Below are 15144 nucleotides of genomic sequence, written 5' to 3'. Positions count from 1 at the left end.
GTGGGTGAGTGGGGGTGTGGGTGAGTGGGTGAGTGAGGATGTGGGTGAGTGAGGGTGAGTGGGGGTGTGGGTGAGTGGGGGTGTGGGTGAGTGGGGGTGTGGGTGAGTTAGGACGATATTCACTGAAGTTGAGTCGAATGAGGTGAATCTCATAGAAACCTATAAACTTCAAACTGAACCAGACAGATTAAACCCAGGAAGGATGTTCCCAATGACGGGGAGTCCAGAACAGGGGCCACACTCTCAGGATACAACGGAGTCTAGATTAGAGTGGTGCTGGAAAAGCACAGCAGGTCAGGCAGCATCCGAGGAGCGGGAGAATCGACGTTTCGAGCAAAGACCCTTCATCAGGAATGAGGCAGGGTGTATGCAGAATAGAGAGATAAGTGAGAGGAGGGTGGGGGTGGGGAGAAAGTAGCATAGAGTAAATGACCTGGGAGTTGCAGTGGGAGAGGGACAGGCAGGCATCCTTGCAAGAGGATTCGCAGTAGGGTTAAAATCAACGAGGTAAAAACAATGACTGTAGATTCTGGTTTCCAGCATCTGCAGTCATTGTTTTTACCTCTATACTACTTTCTCCTCACCTCCACCCTCCTCTCATTTATCTCTCCACTCGGCAGGGTGGCTCAGTGATTAACACTGCTGCCTCACAGCACCAGGGTCCCAGGTTCAAATCCAGCCTCGGGTGACTGTGTGGAGTTTGCACCACCTCCCAGTGTCTGCATGGGTTCCCTGAGGGTGCTCTGCTTTCCTCCCACAGTCCAAAGATGTGCAGGCCAGATGAATTGGCCATGCTAAATTGCCCATAGTCTTAGGTGCATCATTCAGAGGGAAATGGGACTGAGTGGGTTACTCTCCAGAGGGTCGGTGTGGACTGGTTGGGCCAAAGGGCCTGTAACCACACTGTAGTGAATCTAAACTTCTACAACACTAAGGTCGGTGGAGTTGCGGATATTGATGAAGGATGTTGTAGGTTACAGAGAGACATAGATAAGCTGCAGAGCTGGGCTGAGAGGTGGCAAATGGAGTTTAATGTGGACAAGTGTGAGGTGCTTCACTTTGGTCAGAGTAACCGGAATGCAAAGTACTGGGCTAATGGTAAGATTCTTGGTGTAGTGTAGTGTAGATGAGCAGAGAGATCTCAATGTCCAGCTACACAGATCCTTGAAAGTTGCCACCCAGATTGACAGGGTTGTTAAGAAGCTGAAAATGTGTTGTTGGAAAAGCGCAGCAGGTCAGGCAGCATCCAAGGAGCAGGAGAAGGGCTTATGCCCGAAACATCGAATCTCCTGTTCCTCGGATGCTGCCTGACCTGCTGTGCTTTTCCAGCACCACTCTAATCCAGCACCTGCAGTCCTTGTTTTTACCCATTTAAAACTAAGTTGAGTAGATGATGTCTTCACCTGGAGAGCAGGGAATTCCCTGCCACAGAAAGCGGTTGAGGACAAAACATTGAATGTTGTTCAAGAAGGAGTTAGGTGTGGTTGTTAGGGTTAAAGGGTCAGAGGGTATGGAGAGAATGTAGGAACAAAAGCCCGAGTTGGATGATCATCCCTGATCTTACTGAATGGGTAAAATCACAAGTCCCACACAGCAGCTTCACCTGGTGAAGGGGCAGTGCTCTGAAAGCTTGTGATTTCAAATACACGTGTTGCACTATAACCTGTGTGGTGCTATTTCTGACTTTGCCCACCACAGTCCAACACCGGTTCCTCCACATCTCCTATTGAATGGGGGAGCAGGCTCGAAGGGCTGAGTGGCCTCTATTTTCTCCTATTTCGTTTTGTTTCTATGATCTTATACTGCAGTGAACAACAAAATTTTACCCTTCGGTTGAAACGCGTTCTCTTTAATCATTTTAAGCTATGATTTGTGACGAACATTGGCGACCGTTTTCCTGGAGATTGGGAACACTGTCTGCAGCGCAGGGACTGGGGGGAATGATTGCCCAGAGGGAGGAGCTGCTCCCTCACTGTCTGCCTGACTGAAGTCCCCTCACGCTGCACAAACATGAATCAGCTCCAGATGGAGAGATGTGCCTCTCTCCCGCCGCTCTCACTCGGTGCTGGGCGATGTGTTTGCGGGTTTTTGTCCTGGCTAGGGGTTTAAAACGCTCCGCGCGAACCACCGAGGGGGGGCCAGGGGAAGGATTAGACGGAAAATATTCAGAGCTTCGTTAAGGACATATCCCACGGCGTCTTTCCCACTTTTCCCAATTCTCCCGAGTTTAGGGACGGCCGAGGAAAGAAGACACGTGCCTATAAAAAGAAAACCCTTGTGTTAAAAAAATCCCTTAATTATAAATTCCTTTTTTTAAAACAGCACCAGTTATTGTTCGTAACTGGGCCATTCCTCATCCTCATCCTGCATTTGCCCCAAACGTTGACTCTCCTGCCCCTCGGATGTTGCCTGTCCCGCTGCGCTTTTCCAGCAACACTCTCTCGACTCAGATCTCCAGCATCTGGAGTCCTCACATTCTCCCACTCCTCATCTCTCCCAATGTGTTAGTGAGGTTTGTCCCTCACAGAGCAGATCAGGCGCTACACTGGGGAAGGGCCTCAAATTACACAATATGCAGCGTTACCCTCGGAGGGAACTCCCGAGACTAAAGTCACGCTGACTGTGAGAGTGTGGCCGCGGTGCTGAAACTAGGATTTCGGGACATGTTGTACATTTTCTTGGCTTGGGGTAGCACGCTGACATGAACGGATGGGTCCGTGTTGTCTTTGTTGTTGTGTCGCCATGGTCTGACTGGACCATAGGGGCTGAGGGGAAAGATGCAGCTGTCTGAGGGACAGGGGAAAGTTGCAGCTGTCTGAGGGACAGGGGAAAGTTGTAGCTGTCTGAGGGACAGGGGAAAGTTGTAGCTGTCTGAGATACTGATGTTAGAACGCTTTAAATCAGCAATTTTATGAAATTAAACACACGAACAACTTGAAACCCAAATTTCGTGAATTCACCAAAAGGAGGAACTTGACCGAAAGTTATTCTTTTGCTGCTGTATTGTAAAGAAAATGAAAAACTATCATTTGACCAGGAACACGGTGTCTGTGTGTAACAGTTTATCCCGCCTGTCAACAACATCCGGCCCAATAACTTTTCAGAAACAAAAAAGGAAATTGTTGAAAAAGCTCAACAGGTCTGGCAGGATCCACGGAGAGAAATCAGAATTAACGTGTCCAGTGACCCTTCCTCAGAATGGAGATCTCACTGAACTCAGATTTCTCTCTGTGGATGTTGCCACATCTACTGAGTTTCTCCAGCAATTTCTGTTCTGAGTTGAGAAAGATGCGGGACTCTCAGCTCTAGACTGCCAGCCAACTCGTCTGCCATTGGGCCGATACAGCCCAGCTGACCCCTGGACCAGTTGGGAGTCTCTCCCCAATGCCCCGATTGACCCCAGACTGGCTTGGCCGGAAGCACTGTCCAGGTCCTACCTCAGAATTGGTTCTGAAAAAAAAAACAAAGACTTTGAAATGGGAGGCGTAAATTCCAGTGTTCGACTGTTACGCAAATAATGGACACAAGTGAGTTTACCCAGCAATTCCCCACAGCTGAGCATGGTTACCCTATACAATTCCCCACAGCTGAGTGAGTTTACCTTATACAATTCCCCACTGCTGAGTGAGATTACCCTATACAATTCCCCACTGCTGGGTGAGATTACCCTATACAATTCCCCACTGCTGAGTGAGTTTACCCTATACAATTCCCCACTGCTGGGTGAGATTACCCTATACAATTCCCCACAGCTGAGTGAGATTACCCTATACAATTCCCCACTGCTGGGTGAGTTTACCCTATACAATTCCCCACTGCTGAGTGAGATTACCCTATACAATTCCCCACTGCTGAGTGAGTTTACCCTATACAATTCTCCACTACTGAGTGAGTTTACCCTATACAATTCTCCACTGCTGAGTGAGTTTACCTATACAATTCCCCACTGCTGAGTGAGTTTACCCTATACAATTCCCCACTGCTGGATGAGATTACCCTATACAATTCCCCACTGCTGAGTGAGTTTACCCTATACAATTCCCCACAGCTGAGTGAGTTTACCCTATACAATTCCCCACTGCTGAGTGAGATTACCCTATACAATTCTCCACTACTGAGTGAGTTTACCCTATACAATTCTCCACTGCTGAGTGAGTTTACCTATACAATTCCCCACAGGTGGGTGAGATTACTCTATACAATTCCCCACAGCTGGGTGAGTTTACCCTATACAATTCCCCACTGCTGAGTGAGTTTACCCTATACAATTCCCCACAGCTGAGTGAGTTTACCCTATACAATTCCCCACTGCTGTGTGAATTTACCCTATGCAATTCCCCATTGCTGAGTGAGTTTACCCTATACAATTCCCCACAGCTGGGTGAGTTTACCCTATACAATTCCCCACAGCTGGGTGAGTTTACCCTATACAATTCCCCACTGCTGAGTGAGATTACCCTATACAATTCCCCACAGCTGGGTGAGTTTACCCTATACAATTCCCCACTGCTGTGTGAATTTACCCTATGCAATTCCCCACTGCTGAGTGAGTTTACCGTATACAATTGCGCACTAAGTTTATCTTATACAATTCCGCACTGCTGCGTGAGTTTACCCTATACCATTCCCCACTGCTGAGTGAGCTTAACATATACAATTCCGCACTGCTGAGTGAGTTTATCCTATATGGTTGCCCACTGTTGAACTCAGTCATGTTCATATCTCCACACGGATGACGTATTGACAAGTCAACTTCTTACAGTTTAACACTTCACTCAACATGACCGAACCGTTACAGTCTTTCACCAAAACCATGTTGATGACTGTTCCATTTCCTCTTCAACTGGCCTCTCACTGGCTGTTTTAGTTGTTGGTTATTTCCCACACGACCTCTCTCCATCATCCCCTGTAACTGTACTCTTTATTTCCTTCCTTCATACAAAGACTGTGCTTATCATTTTTGACTTTTTCACTCCTGTTCTGATGATTCATCAATTTATTTCAGATTTCCTGTCCCCTACATGCAATCTCTGTTGTTGCCAATGTACAATCATTTCATTTGGTTCCACTGCCTTTACAACAGTCAATACATACCAGGCATAGTTCATTGGCTATGAAGCCATTTGGAACTTTTTAAGGTATGGAATGGCCTGTACAAATGCAAGTTCTTTATATCCTGATATTTATTCTCTTCAGTTCCTGGAAGATGAAAATCATGTTTCTTTCAAATCATCAAAGGCAGTTTCTTTATGCGCTCTTATCTTTTGGCTCCACTCTACCTTCCTCGACTGATTTTCTTGTCTCCTCCAGTTTCAAGTGACACTCCCACTTGACCATTGCAAGAATTACTTCTTTGAACCATTCTTTCCCCCTTTTTGTGCCAACACTTGTTTTCCCCTCAACCCTTAATAATCTATAAATCCAAATTCACTCAAAGCTTCTAACACTGCTCTTCCAAAAGGCTTTCCAAAGCTCTGGTAGGTCAATATCTGATCAACAAAATCTCCTGTAGCTAGCTGATAACCTATCAAATTTCTATTTCAAATGTTGTTGCTTGTTTCTGTTCTGTTGGTACAATTGTGGTCAATTTTGATCCAAATTTTACGTTTAACCCTCCCAAGCTGCAAACCTAGCAGTCTATACCTTCGACTTTCTCCTAGTGTCCTCCTCCCATTGACACGAAGACTATTCTCTCTCTCTCTCTCTGATTTCTCCATTAATTCTTCCTCTTGTCTCTCGTTCTACCTCTCTCAGTCTGGTACTACTCTATTTTACACAAAGGGCAAAATGTTGGAACTCCTGATCTCTTTCAGCCCTCCAGGTTTTCATATCCAGACTTTTAAAAGCAAAGTTTGACATCACTTGTTTAACACAGCCTGATTTACAACATCTTGTCCTCTGATCTTTTCAATGTGCTGGTATTCTGGATGACAAACTTTTGCCAAGTTTGCTGATAAATACTCTTTTTAAAGGGGAGGTTGGCAAACAGTATTGAAGGCAAACATTCTTCCTCATCCTTCTTTCGGAGCCTCACAGAATAGATCACAATCTGCACTGGCCTGCCTGTGGACTCAGGTCTCCTGTTTGCATGGGAGTGCCAGTATACCAGGCTATTTGTTTTGCTTTCATGTGTCAAGGGCTTTCATCACTGTTTCGATGGCTGACTGAGTCTGTCTCTCTGGATCCATTGCTCACTTGTTTCTCCTCACTCTCCAATTGTGGAAGGCTGGGGAATACCTGTACCCATTAGGGAATACCTGTACCCATTAGGGTCAGTTGGAAGAGAAAATGCAGGAGGTGAGAAGAGACAGAGAGAGAAAAGGAAATATCCTTTTTGTGCTCAGTTGTTTTTTCCTGTGATAGGCATTTACCATATTTCTACAATCATTTCATTAAAAGTTCCTATATTTCGGATTTGTGGGGACAATGGCTTTGTATCTCACCTGTGTTTGTGTCATGCTCCAGCATCAACTGGACCAATCTGGAATGATCTGCATTCTGTAGCAAATCTTTACCATAACCTCTGACCTTTGCTAGTTGTTACAATCACGTTTTCACTTTCCACCTTAGCCATCTCTGACTGACGACACCAATTTACACCATGTTCTAGATTGTTCTGATCAAGGGGCAAGGGGACGTCCATCATGAAAGTCAGTGGAACAAACAGAAACAATGTTGGGAAAAGCTCAGTGTAGGTCAGTGACTGTGGACAGAGTCAGGTGATTACTGTTCAGGCTCTGCTTTTGTATGAAGTGAGAGACACTTCTCCAAACACTGGCCGTAAAATATTTCAGAACGGCCCCCACCCCTACACCCCAATGAAGAAAGGATAGAGTGCTCATATCGTAGCACCATCAGCCTCTCCTCCGAATCCCCCTCCTCTCTTTTCTCCTACCCAGTCCCCCACTCCGCCCACATCTTCCACCCACTCCATCAGCTTTCCCTCCCTCCCTCTTGCCTTTCTCTGTCACGCTACCCTCCGCGTTTCCCTTTATTGCCCGTTCCTGCTGATTTCCCAGAGCGCTGGTGACGGGATGATGTGAAGGAAGGGTTGCTTTTTGCGGGGATCTGTTCCTGTGTTTGTCTGAAGTTGTGTGTGTGTTTTTTTTGGCGGAGTTAGCCTGCGTGCCTTCGCTCGCTCACTCTATAGAACAATGATAAATATCCCCCTTGATCACTTGATTGATTACCTCTCGGAAAGGTCACGCGGGCTTGCAGTAATTTCCTTTCGCCCGAGGCTTCCTTTTCACTTTTACTTCATCCACGACAGCTCGACGTGTTCAAGACCCCCACCCCCTCAGCACCCCCTCCCCTCCCCTTCGCCTCCTCCCTTTATTCTGCAACCTACAAATAAATAATTTTTTAAAAAAACAAGCCTTTTTTCTCTGTTTTGGAAGCAGAGGCTGAATTTGTTCGGTGGTTTGCTGCAAAAGCCTGTTATAGACTGGCTGTTGTGAAAAGGTACAGTCAGGAGCAGCCGCCTCTCGGCGTCTCCAGGGTCTCTCTCAAACCGCTTGTTCCCCCTTGGACAGGATTTGGATTTGAACCGCTGGACAAGCTATTAATTTAGCCCGAGTACCCAGGGCCCTGAACCCAATTAATTTCTAATGATTACAGCCCAAGGGGCTATTCATATCTCTCTGGTCCTTTCCATTTCTGTCACCGAGGTCGGCGTATAAAAGGTGTATTTTTTTTTAATTGTTATTAAGAACAGTGAGTTATGGCATGGAGAAGGGGACTGGTTACATTTCCACAAATTGAGCTGTAATCCGGAGTCCACATGAGGGGAGTGGGTTAATCTGCATTCGCTGGCTTTGGTCAGACACAGGTTTAATTTTTAAACCAGCTGGCTTTAACTCAGTCCTTGAACAAACAGCATATAATTGCATTACAGTGATTAAATTAATCTCTGGTAGTTAACAGAATCTAGATTTTTCTATTGTGCCCGTTCTCCTCGAGTTCAGTAACGAGGTAAAGTTCATTGAACAGGGACAATGGTAGAGAGTAACTTGTCCAACAAACACGTAATTATTTGACAATATCTGATAGCAAAGGAGAGAAAGTGCTTACAACGGAACAGTAGACTTTCGTTTAAAAATCAGGGGAAAAACTTTCTCTGGCCTTTTCGCTGCTGGTGTAGTTAGTTTGGGAATCAGTTACCGATTGAAAAAGCCCATTCCATGTTTGTAGGAATTTCACTCGGGTCTGAGCTGACAGCAAACTCGAATAGAGAGGAGCGCTATATATATATATTATATATATATTATATATATATATATGAAACAGAACAAGAGATGAGGGGCGGGCGCGTCTTCAATCCCGCTCCCCAAACTTGGTCAAAGCTTACCAAGATAATCCTGTTTTAAAAGAAAATAAATATAGATGTCATTAATTTTGGGATCTCAGCGCGCGATTTGCCTTCAGAAAAATTAATCGTTTACCCTGTATTTGAAAAGGCCGGACTTCCACTGCAACTCAGTCGATGCTAAATGTAATTACAAAATACAATGAGATGGCTTTGTGCTGGGCGATTGATCACCAATAAACACCCGGGCTGGAGACTCTTATTATTGATCATCGATTACTTTAATAATTCGATCTATGAGATATTTCAGATGGTTCTCCCAGCCCTCCCTGTCTCACACTTCACCACCTCGAATAAATTCTGTTGCTTCAGTCTACTTCCAGACGAGACTAATTTTGTTTTAAAATTAGCAAAAAAAAGTCTAATTTTCTTCTAATTACATCTTTCAAAAAAAATCCTTTATTTGTTGTTTCATTTCAAACGACCTGGATCGAGCCCAGCCCAAGATCAAACCGAGTAAAGCTGAGCTCTGTCCGTCCCTCGGCAGGATGGGGAGCCGGACCTGGGGCTAACTGTCTCGGTCAGTCCCACTTTAATCTCGGCGCTCTCACTGAAGAGGTTCCTGCAGCCGGGGGGGGGGGGGGGAGGTTCTTTTATCGGGGAATTGTTAAAAAAGATACAAGTGATTGAATTTTACAGCGAAGTAACAAGTGAAACTGTTTCAGATTCTCCGGATATACAGACTGCCAAACCATTTCTTTCCGATTAGCGATAGTGTAAATGTTAAAGATTTAAAAAAAAACATGATTTTTCTTTGAGGCCACGGGTCTGTTGCTGTGTGTTTGTGCCTCTGGGTCTAAGGATGTAAGTGCTGGGAATCTATTACATATCCATCTCCAGTGACCCTCCCTTCACCATCGGGTGGTGAAATTCGAAGGTATTTTCACAGGAGTTGGAGTCAGTTACCTGGTCCTGGCAAGTGCCCGGTAAACTCCGCACACTGCCCATATACAGCCGCTCGCCGTGTTCGCCTTTTATCCCCTCGGGTGGCTCGCTGCTGCCGCTCCCTTTGTAAGGGCCGTGTTTTGGGAGGGGATTGGGAGAAGGGGCGCAAGGATATTATAACAAACTGTGCGCGGCCGCTGTAAAACAAACCGAGCGAAGATGGGCTGAGATTACCCACTAACGAAATCAGCGAAATTCCACGTTCCCAGCGTGATTCGCTGTAGGGCGGAAAGATTAATGTGCTGGGAACCTGGCCGTTTCAAACTAATTGAAAGTTTCGATTTCTTTCTTTCAAAATATTTATCATATCATAAATATTTATCATATCATAAATATTGGCGATATTCCGCATCTCAGCTGACGGCCAACGGGCAGAGCTCCCGGTTAAAACGCTCAGCGAAAGTTCCACTCACTGTGACACCGTCAGCTCAGACTCAGGGAAACTGTCACTCTTGTAAAAAACTAAACTTTCCAGGGGGGTGGACGGCGAGTCTCTGTGTGTGTGTGTCTGTGTGTCTGTGTGTGTGTGTGTCTGTGTGTGTGTGTGTCAATCTCTGTCTGTGTGTGTCTGTGTGTGTGTGTGTCAATCTCTGTGTGTCAGTCTCTTGTGTGTGTATGGGAGTCTGTGTGTCAGTCTATGTGACACTGTGTGAGTGTCAGTCTGTGTGTGTCACTGAGTGTCACTGTGTCAGTCTGTTTGTGTCAGTATGAGTATGTCAGTTTACGTGTGTGTATCAGCTTCTGTGTGTACGCGCGTGTGTGTGTCAGTCTGTGTATGGCAGTTTGTGTGTGTGTGTCAGTCTGGGTGTGTGTGTGTCAGTCTGAGAGTGTGTGTGTCAGTTTGTGTGTGTGTCAGTCTGGGTGTGTGTCAGTCTGGGTGTGTGTGTGTGTCAGTCTGGGTGTGTGTGTCAGTCTGGGTGTGTGTGTGTGTCAGTCTGGGTGTGTGTGTGTCAGTCTGGGTGTATGTGTGTGTCAGTCTGTGTGTGTGTGTGTCAGTCTGGGTGTGTGTATGTGTGTCAGTCTGGGTGTATGTGTGTGTCAGTCTGTGTGTGTGTGTGTGTCAGTCTGGGTGTGTGTGTGTGTTTAGACTGACCACTGGCAGTATGGTACACATCCCTCGGTTATTACCAGCAATAAGTGCTGCTCCCTAATAAATCAGGGACACTGGACGGTGGGGGTGGGGGTAAGAGCGAGCACAATGAGACATTAAAACAGTTATACATTTACAGGCGATTCAAAATCTACACAATGCGAAGATTTTGACGAACATTGTCCCTTTCGGAAAATCGATGAATGTGCGCATATTGTAGCATCATGCTGGATACACTGAGGATGTTTTTAAAAAGTAAATGACGATGGTTCAGGGAGTCTAACCCGGAGCTGCTGTGTGCAGGAACGTGGCGTGTGAATGACCGAATCGCCCATTGATTTCAAAATGTCAAATGTCCTGAACACACACACACACACAGACACACACAGACAGGCAGACACACACACAGATAGACAGACAGACACACACACACACACAGACAGACACATACACAGATACACACACATACAGAGACACACAGGCACACAGATATACACACACACAGATACACACACACAGATACGCAGACACACAGAGAGACAGAAAGAGACAGATATACACACACAGAGACATACACAGACAGACAGACGCATACCCAGATATACAGACAGTGACAGACAGATACACACAAATAAAAACAGATTCAGACACACACAAACACAGATATCAAAGGGATGGGGTGGGCGCCTACTGCTTCCAATGCGGTGATGTCTCTGGGCTGGGGTCCTGAGTACAGGGCTCGGTGCGGCCACTCTGTCCACAGTGGCTGGGCTAGGAGCAGCGGGGTAGGGGCAGGGCTGAGGGGGATATCCTGCCTGGAGTCACTAATCCCTGGGGTGGGGTGGGGGTGGGGGGGTGTGAGAGCCGGACAGAGCGCCCTCCACCCGCACCCCCAGCAGCCCGGGGTGAAGAACCCCCCCCCCACCCCCCAATCCGGGGTTAGGCAGGGTTTGGGCGGGGAGGGGAGGGGAGAGGGTGTGGGGGAGCTTTGCTTTTGGACACATTCTGACACCATCTCGTTTCCAATGATCCATCCGGCAAACTTTTTGGCGGCGCGGCAGCAAGGCAGTGCGCATGTGCGAAGGTGTCTAAACTGACAATGCGGGAGAGATAGCGAGTCCGGATTGAGAGAGAGGGAGAGAGAGACACAGAGAGAGACAGAGAGAGAGAGACACAGAGAGAGAGAGAGACCGAGAATCCCCAGCAGCGCCGGATACAGCAGCATGAGATCCAAGGGCAGGGCTCGCAAACTGGCCTCAAGTAGGTGTCTGTGCCCATTCCTCGGTGCCTTCCCCCTCTGCCATCTTGTCTTACTCTGTGTCTGTGTCTGTGTCTGTGTCTCTGTGTGTCTGTGTGTGTGTGTCTCTGTGTGTGTCTGTGTGTGTGTGAGAGAGAGACAGAGTCGGTGTGGGGGTCCCATCCCTACGGGGACCTGCCGTCTGGAGCCTGTGGCAGCTTGAGAATGGTGCTGCCAAGTCCCCTTCCTACCCCCCCCCCCCCCACACACACACACACACACACACACTTACCCCCTTCTGGCTGCACCTCCCGCATCCGGGGGCTGTTTCTGTCCGAGGGCAAGGCAGAGGGGTTAAGGGCGGGGGTGAGTCGGGGCAGGTTGGAGTCCTGGTCGGATTCTGCTGCTGAAGTTTGTTTTTGTTGGAAAGTTAAACGCGGCGCAGGTAGAGAGACCGAGGGAGGGAGAGGGAGAGGGAGAGGGGGAGAGGAGATGGGAACTTTGTGAAGCAGTTTTGGCTCTTGGTGGGTGAGCGGACTGTGTACTCTCTCTGCAAACAGTCGGCGCTGTTGCCCACCTGCCCGAGCGCTTCTCTCAAACTTCAGACCGAGTGCAGCAGCAGCACGGGGGGTTACAGAGGGCGGGGGGGGGGGGGGGGGGGGGGGAGGCAGGTGAATGTGTCCGAGCAACGCTGCCAGACACCGGCCGGGAGAGCGGGCCACTCCGTTCCCCCCCCCCACCCCCAGGATCTGTGTTTGTGTGTGTGTGTGTGGGGGGGGTATGTGTGTCTGTCTGTCTGTGTCTGTGTGGGCCTGAGTGTGTCTGTGTGTGTGTGGGGGGGGGTGTCTGTGTTTGTGTGTGTGTGGGGGTGGTGGTGAGGGGTCTGTGTGTGTCAGAGACTGTGTGTGTGTGGGGGGGGTCTGTGTTTGTGTGTTTGTGTGTGTGTTTGTGTGTGTGTGTGTGTGTGTGTGGTGGGGGTCGGGGGGATCTGTGTCTGTGTCTGTGTGTGCCTCAGGTTTGCAGTAGCTTTCTGCCAACACCAAGTCGCGATAAACAGACTGACCATGTTACTGTCGGGTTGATGTTCGGTAACGATTCCGAGCTCCTCCGGTTAACATCTTAGACAGCCCTTACACTGAAAACGTGCTTCCAAGTAATTGTTGGCATGACATTTCCACTAGTGAGCATGTGGCCAGTTCCTTTTAAAACTGGTTTCTTTTGTAAAGCGAATCAAGCGTATGATATAGAACTGAAAGCTGGTTAAAAGGGGATTTGTTTAAGAAAAGCGACATGTTTGAGCCGCTGAACCTGCAATGTAATTAAACAATTTCCCAACAGCTTCACGTTGGGTCTGCAATGGAAGCGGCTAGTTTGGGGTACAGAGTTAGTAGAGTGAGTGTCTTGCCCGCACTAGGGGGGCAGGTGAGTTCTCTGCTGTCTGGCCAGGACTAACAGCAAAGAGGTAAACATGCCGAGAGAGAGAGCGACAACAGCTGCCCGTTTACAGTGTGTGTTTCAGAGCCCGCCCGGAAGGCTCTCTGACACTTGGCTCTGGGTTATTGATTACCGAGTTAGACGGCGTACGATTTCCCAAATCCACAAGAAGTTTGTGTTTTGCACTTTCTGAGAGGCAGCGATTTAACTTCGCGGGAAAATGAAAGCCGACAGCGCCGCGCGGGAAGCCTGCAGGAGCTGTACATCCGCTAGTGTCACCAAAAACACACACTTACACGCGGCTAGTGATTTCACAAAAATGTTTTATTTAGGACAATTGAGGAAAGAATTGGGTTGTAACTTTCCACGGTATTCTCCTTCACGGCCTTTCTGTCACCAGCGTTTGTTCTTGACCAATAGATTCCTACAAATCCTCTTCAAACCGACGCTTCACTGAAGACCCGACCCTCTGGCCAGATTCTCTCTTCCTTAAATTTAAGTCAGAAGTCACACGACCCCAGATTTTAGCCCAACAGGGTTGTTTGAGAGCGGTGCTCAGAAAGCTTGTGATTTCAAAGAAACCCTTTGGACTACAACCTGACTTCTGACCTTGTCCACCCGGCTCCTTCACACGGCCCCAAATTTAAGTCACAGCTAATCTTTCACGTGCTCACTATCCTGTTAGCAAACTTAGGGAGGATCAATCTTCTCTGGAACTGATAACTACAGACATATCTTTTCTAAATGTGTCTAATAACGCGTCTTGAACATGACGGTGAATTGACAGGTTGTTTAGGGTCCCCCACTGTGTCGGCAAACTTTTCACTTTCCTGAAGATTATTCTGATTAGGAAATTACCATCTTAAACCAGTCGGAGACACTGAGTAATTGTGTAGTAATTTCACCTCGGTGTATATAGGATTTCGAAAACAATACACTGTTTTTCCAGCAGCTGGTAACAGCAAAATTCCTTAATATACAGAGTCTAAATTGTGAATGCAAAAATACAACGTAACCTCTAACTTCCGAAAACCGCACCACTCTTTAGGTTTTGTAATTATTAATTGTTTGATTTCTCTGAGTTTGGTTTTCTGGTTGAGTCAGACTGCAGCGTGTAGTTTGTGGGAAGGCTTTCCCTTCATCGCGACTTTTACAAAAACTTCCCAGCGGTATCATCTGTCTTCAATCATTTTTTCGCTGTGTTCCGAAGCTAACGCATGGTTCAGCGTTAACCATATTCTCATATAAAAATGGACAGTACACCAACAGCGACTTCAATGTAAGATAGGAAATCAGACAGCGGCAGCGCCCCAGATCAGAATGTTTTGTTACATTTTAATTGCTCTCTGTGGGGGTATTGGCAGGGGATTGTGATGTAGGGCTGCTGTCCTGCTTTTGGGGTGAAATGAAAACATAGTGAGGATATATTTGACGTGGCGGTGAGTTGGATGTTGTGGGAGATTGTTCCCAGTACCTGGCGATGTATTTGAAGTTCTCAGCTCACTCTGTGCTCGGCTTTCCCACACACCGTCGTTCTGCGGCTATTTTGAATTCAGCACCAATTCAGTCTCCTATAATTGCGGGGTTCCCCCATCCTCCCACTCCCTCCTCACACACACAGACACACAACACCCCAGTCTCCGGAACCCCAGCAGGCTGCAGCTCTGAGAGAGCCCGTATTGTTACCGACCTGAACTCGAACTGTTTTTGGGTTTTGTTGCCTGTGACCGGCTGCTCGCTGCTGAAAGCCTTTCTCTGAAATGTCTTTTGGAACTGCGCATTTTTTTTAAAAAAAACGGGTATTAATTCAAACTGAATCGATTACATAAAAGCTAAACAATATTTGGCGCATCGGACTTGTGAGTAATCGGTGCATTTTGTAAATTCACGATAAAACATTCAAGAGAAAACTTTCGAATTAAAGTATCGGAACCTTCCGGCTCTTGGCTAACGGGCATGTGCCTGTAAATTTGATTTGAAGATGAGACCCTTCAGGCCACATGCCTTTAGGTCCCGGTTGGGAATGAACCACCGCTAGGTCCCATCTCTGATTCGGCACAAGTTACAACTCGG

General features: G+C 47.3%; 1 protein-coding gene across 2 annotated transcripts in view; it reads left to right on the top strand.

Annotated features, from left to right (window-relative positions):
• The first annotated feature begins 11476 nt into the window (after nucleotides 1-11476).
• LOC132821742 (histone-lysine N-methyltransferase MECOM-like) overlaps nucleotides 11477-15144 on the top strand; it is a 383016-nt gene continuing 379348 nt past the window's right edge. For both annotated transcript variants that reach the window (XM_060834465.1, XM_060834464.1), the window contains exon 1: nucleotides 11477-11660. In XM_060834465.1, the coding sequence (XP_060690448.1) occupies nucleotides 11624-11660 (37 nt within the window). In that variant the 5' untranslated portion in view covers nucleotides 11477-11623. The remainder of the gene's footprint in view (nucleotides 11661-15144) is intronic.

Source organism: Hemiscyllium ocellatum, chromosome 13 (assembly GCF_020745735.1).
Source record: "Hemiscyllium ocellatum isolate sHemOce1 chromosome 13, sHemOce1.pat.X.cur, whole genome shotgun sequence".
Classification (NCBI taxonomy): Eukaryota; Metazoa; Chordata; class Chondrichthyes; order Orectolobiformes; family Hemiscylliidae; genus Hemiscyllium; species Hemiscyllium ocellatum.
The sequence above is the reverse complement of the archived record's forward strand: the minus strand, read 5'-3'. Positions and strand labels throughout refer to the sequence as shown.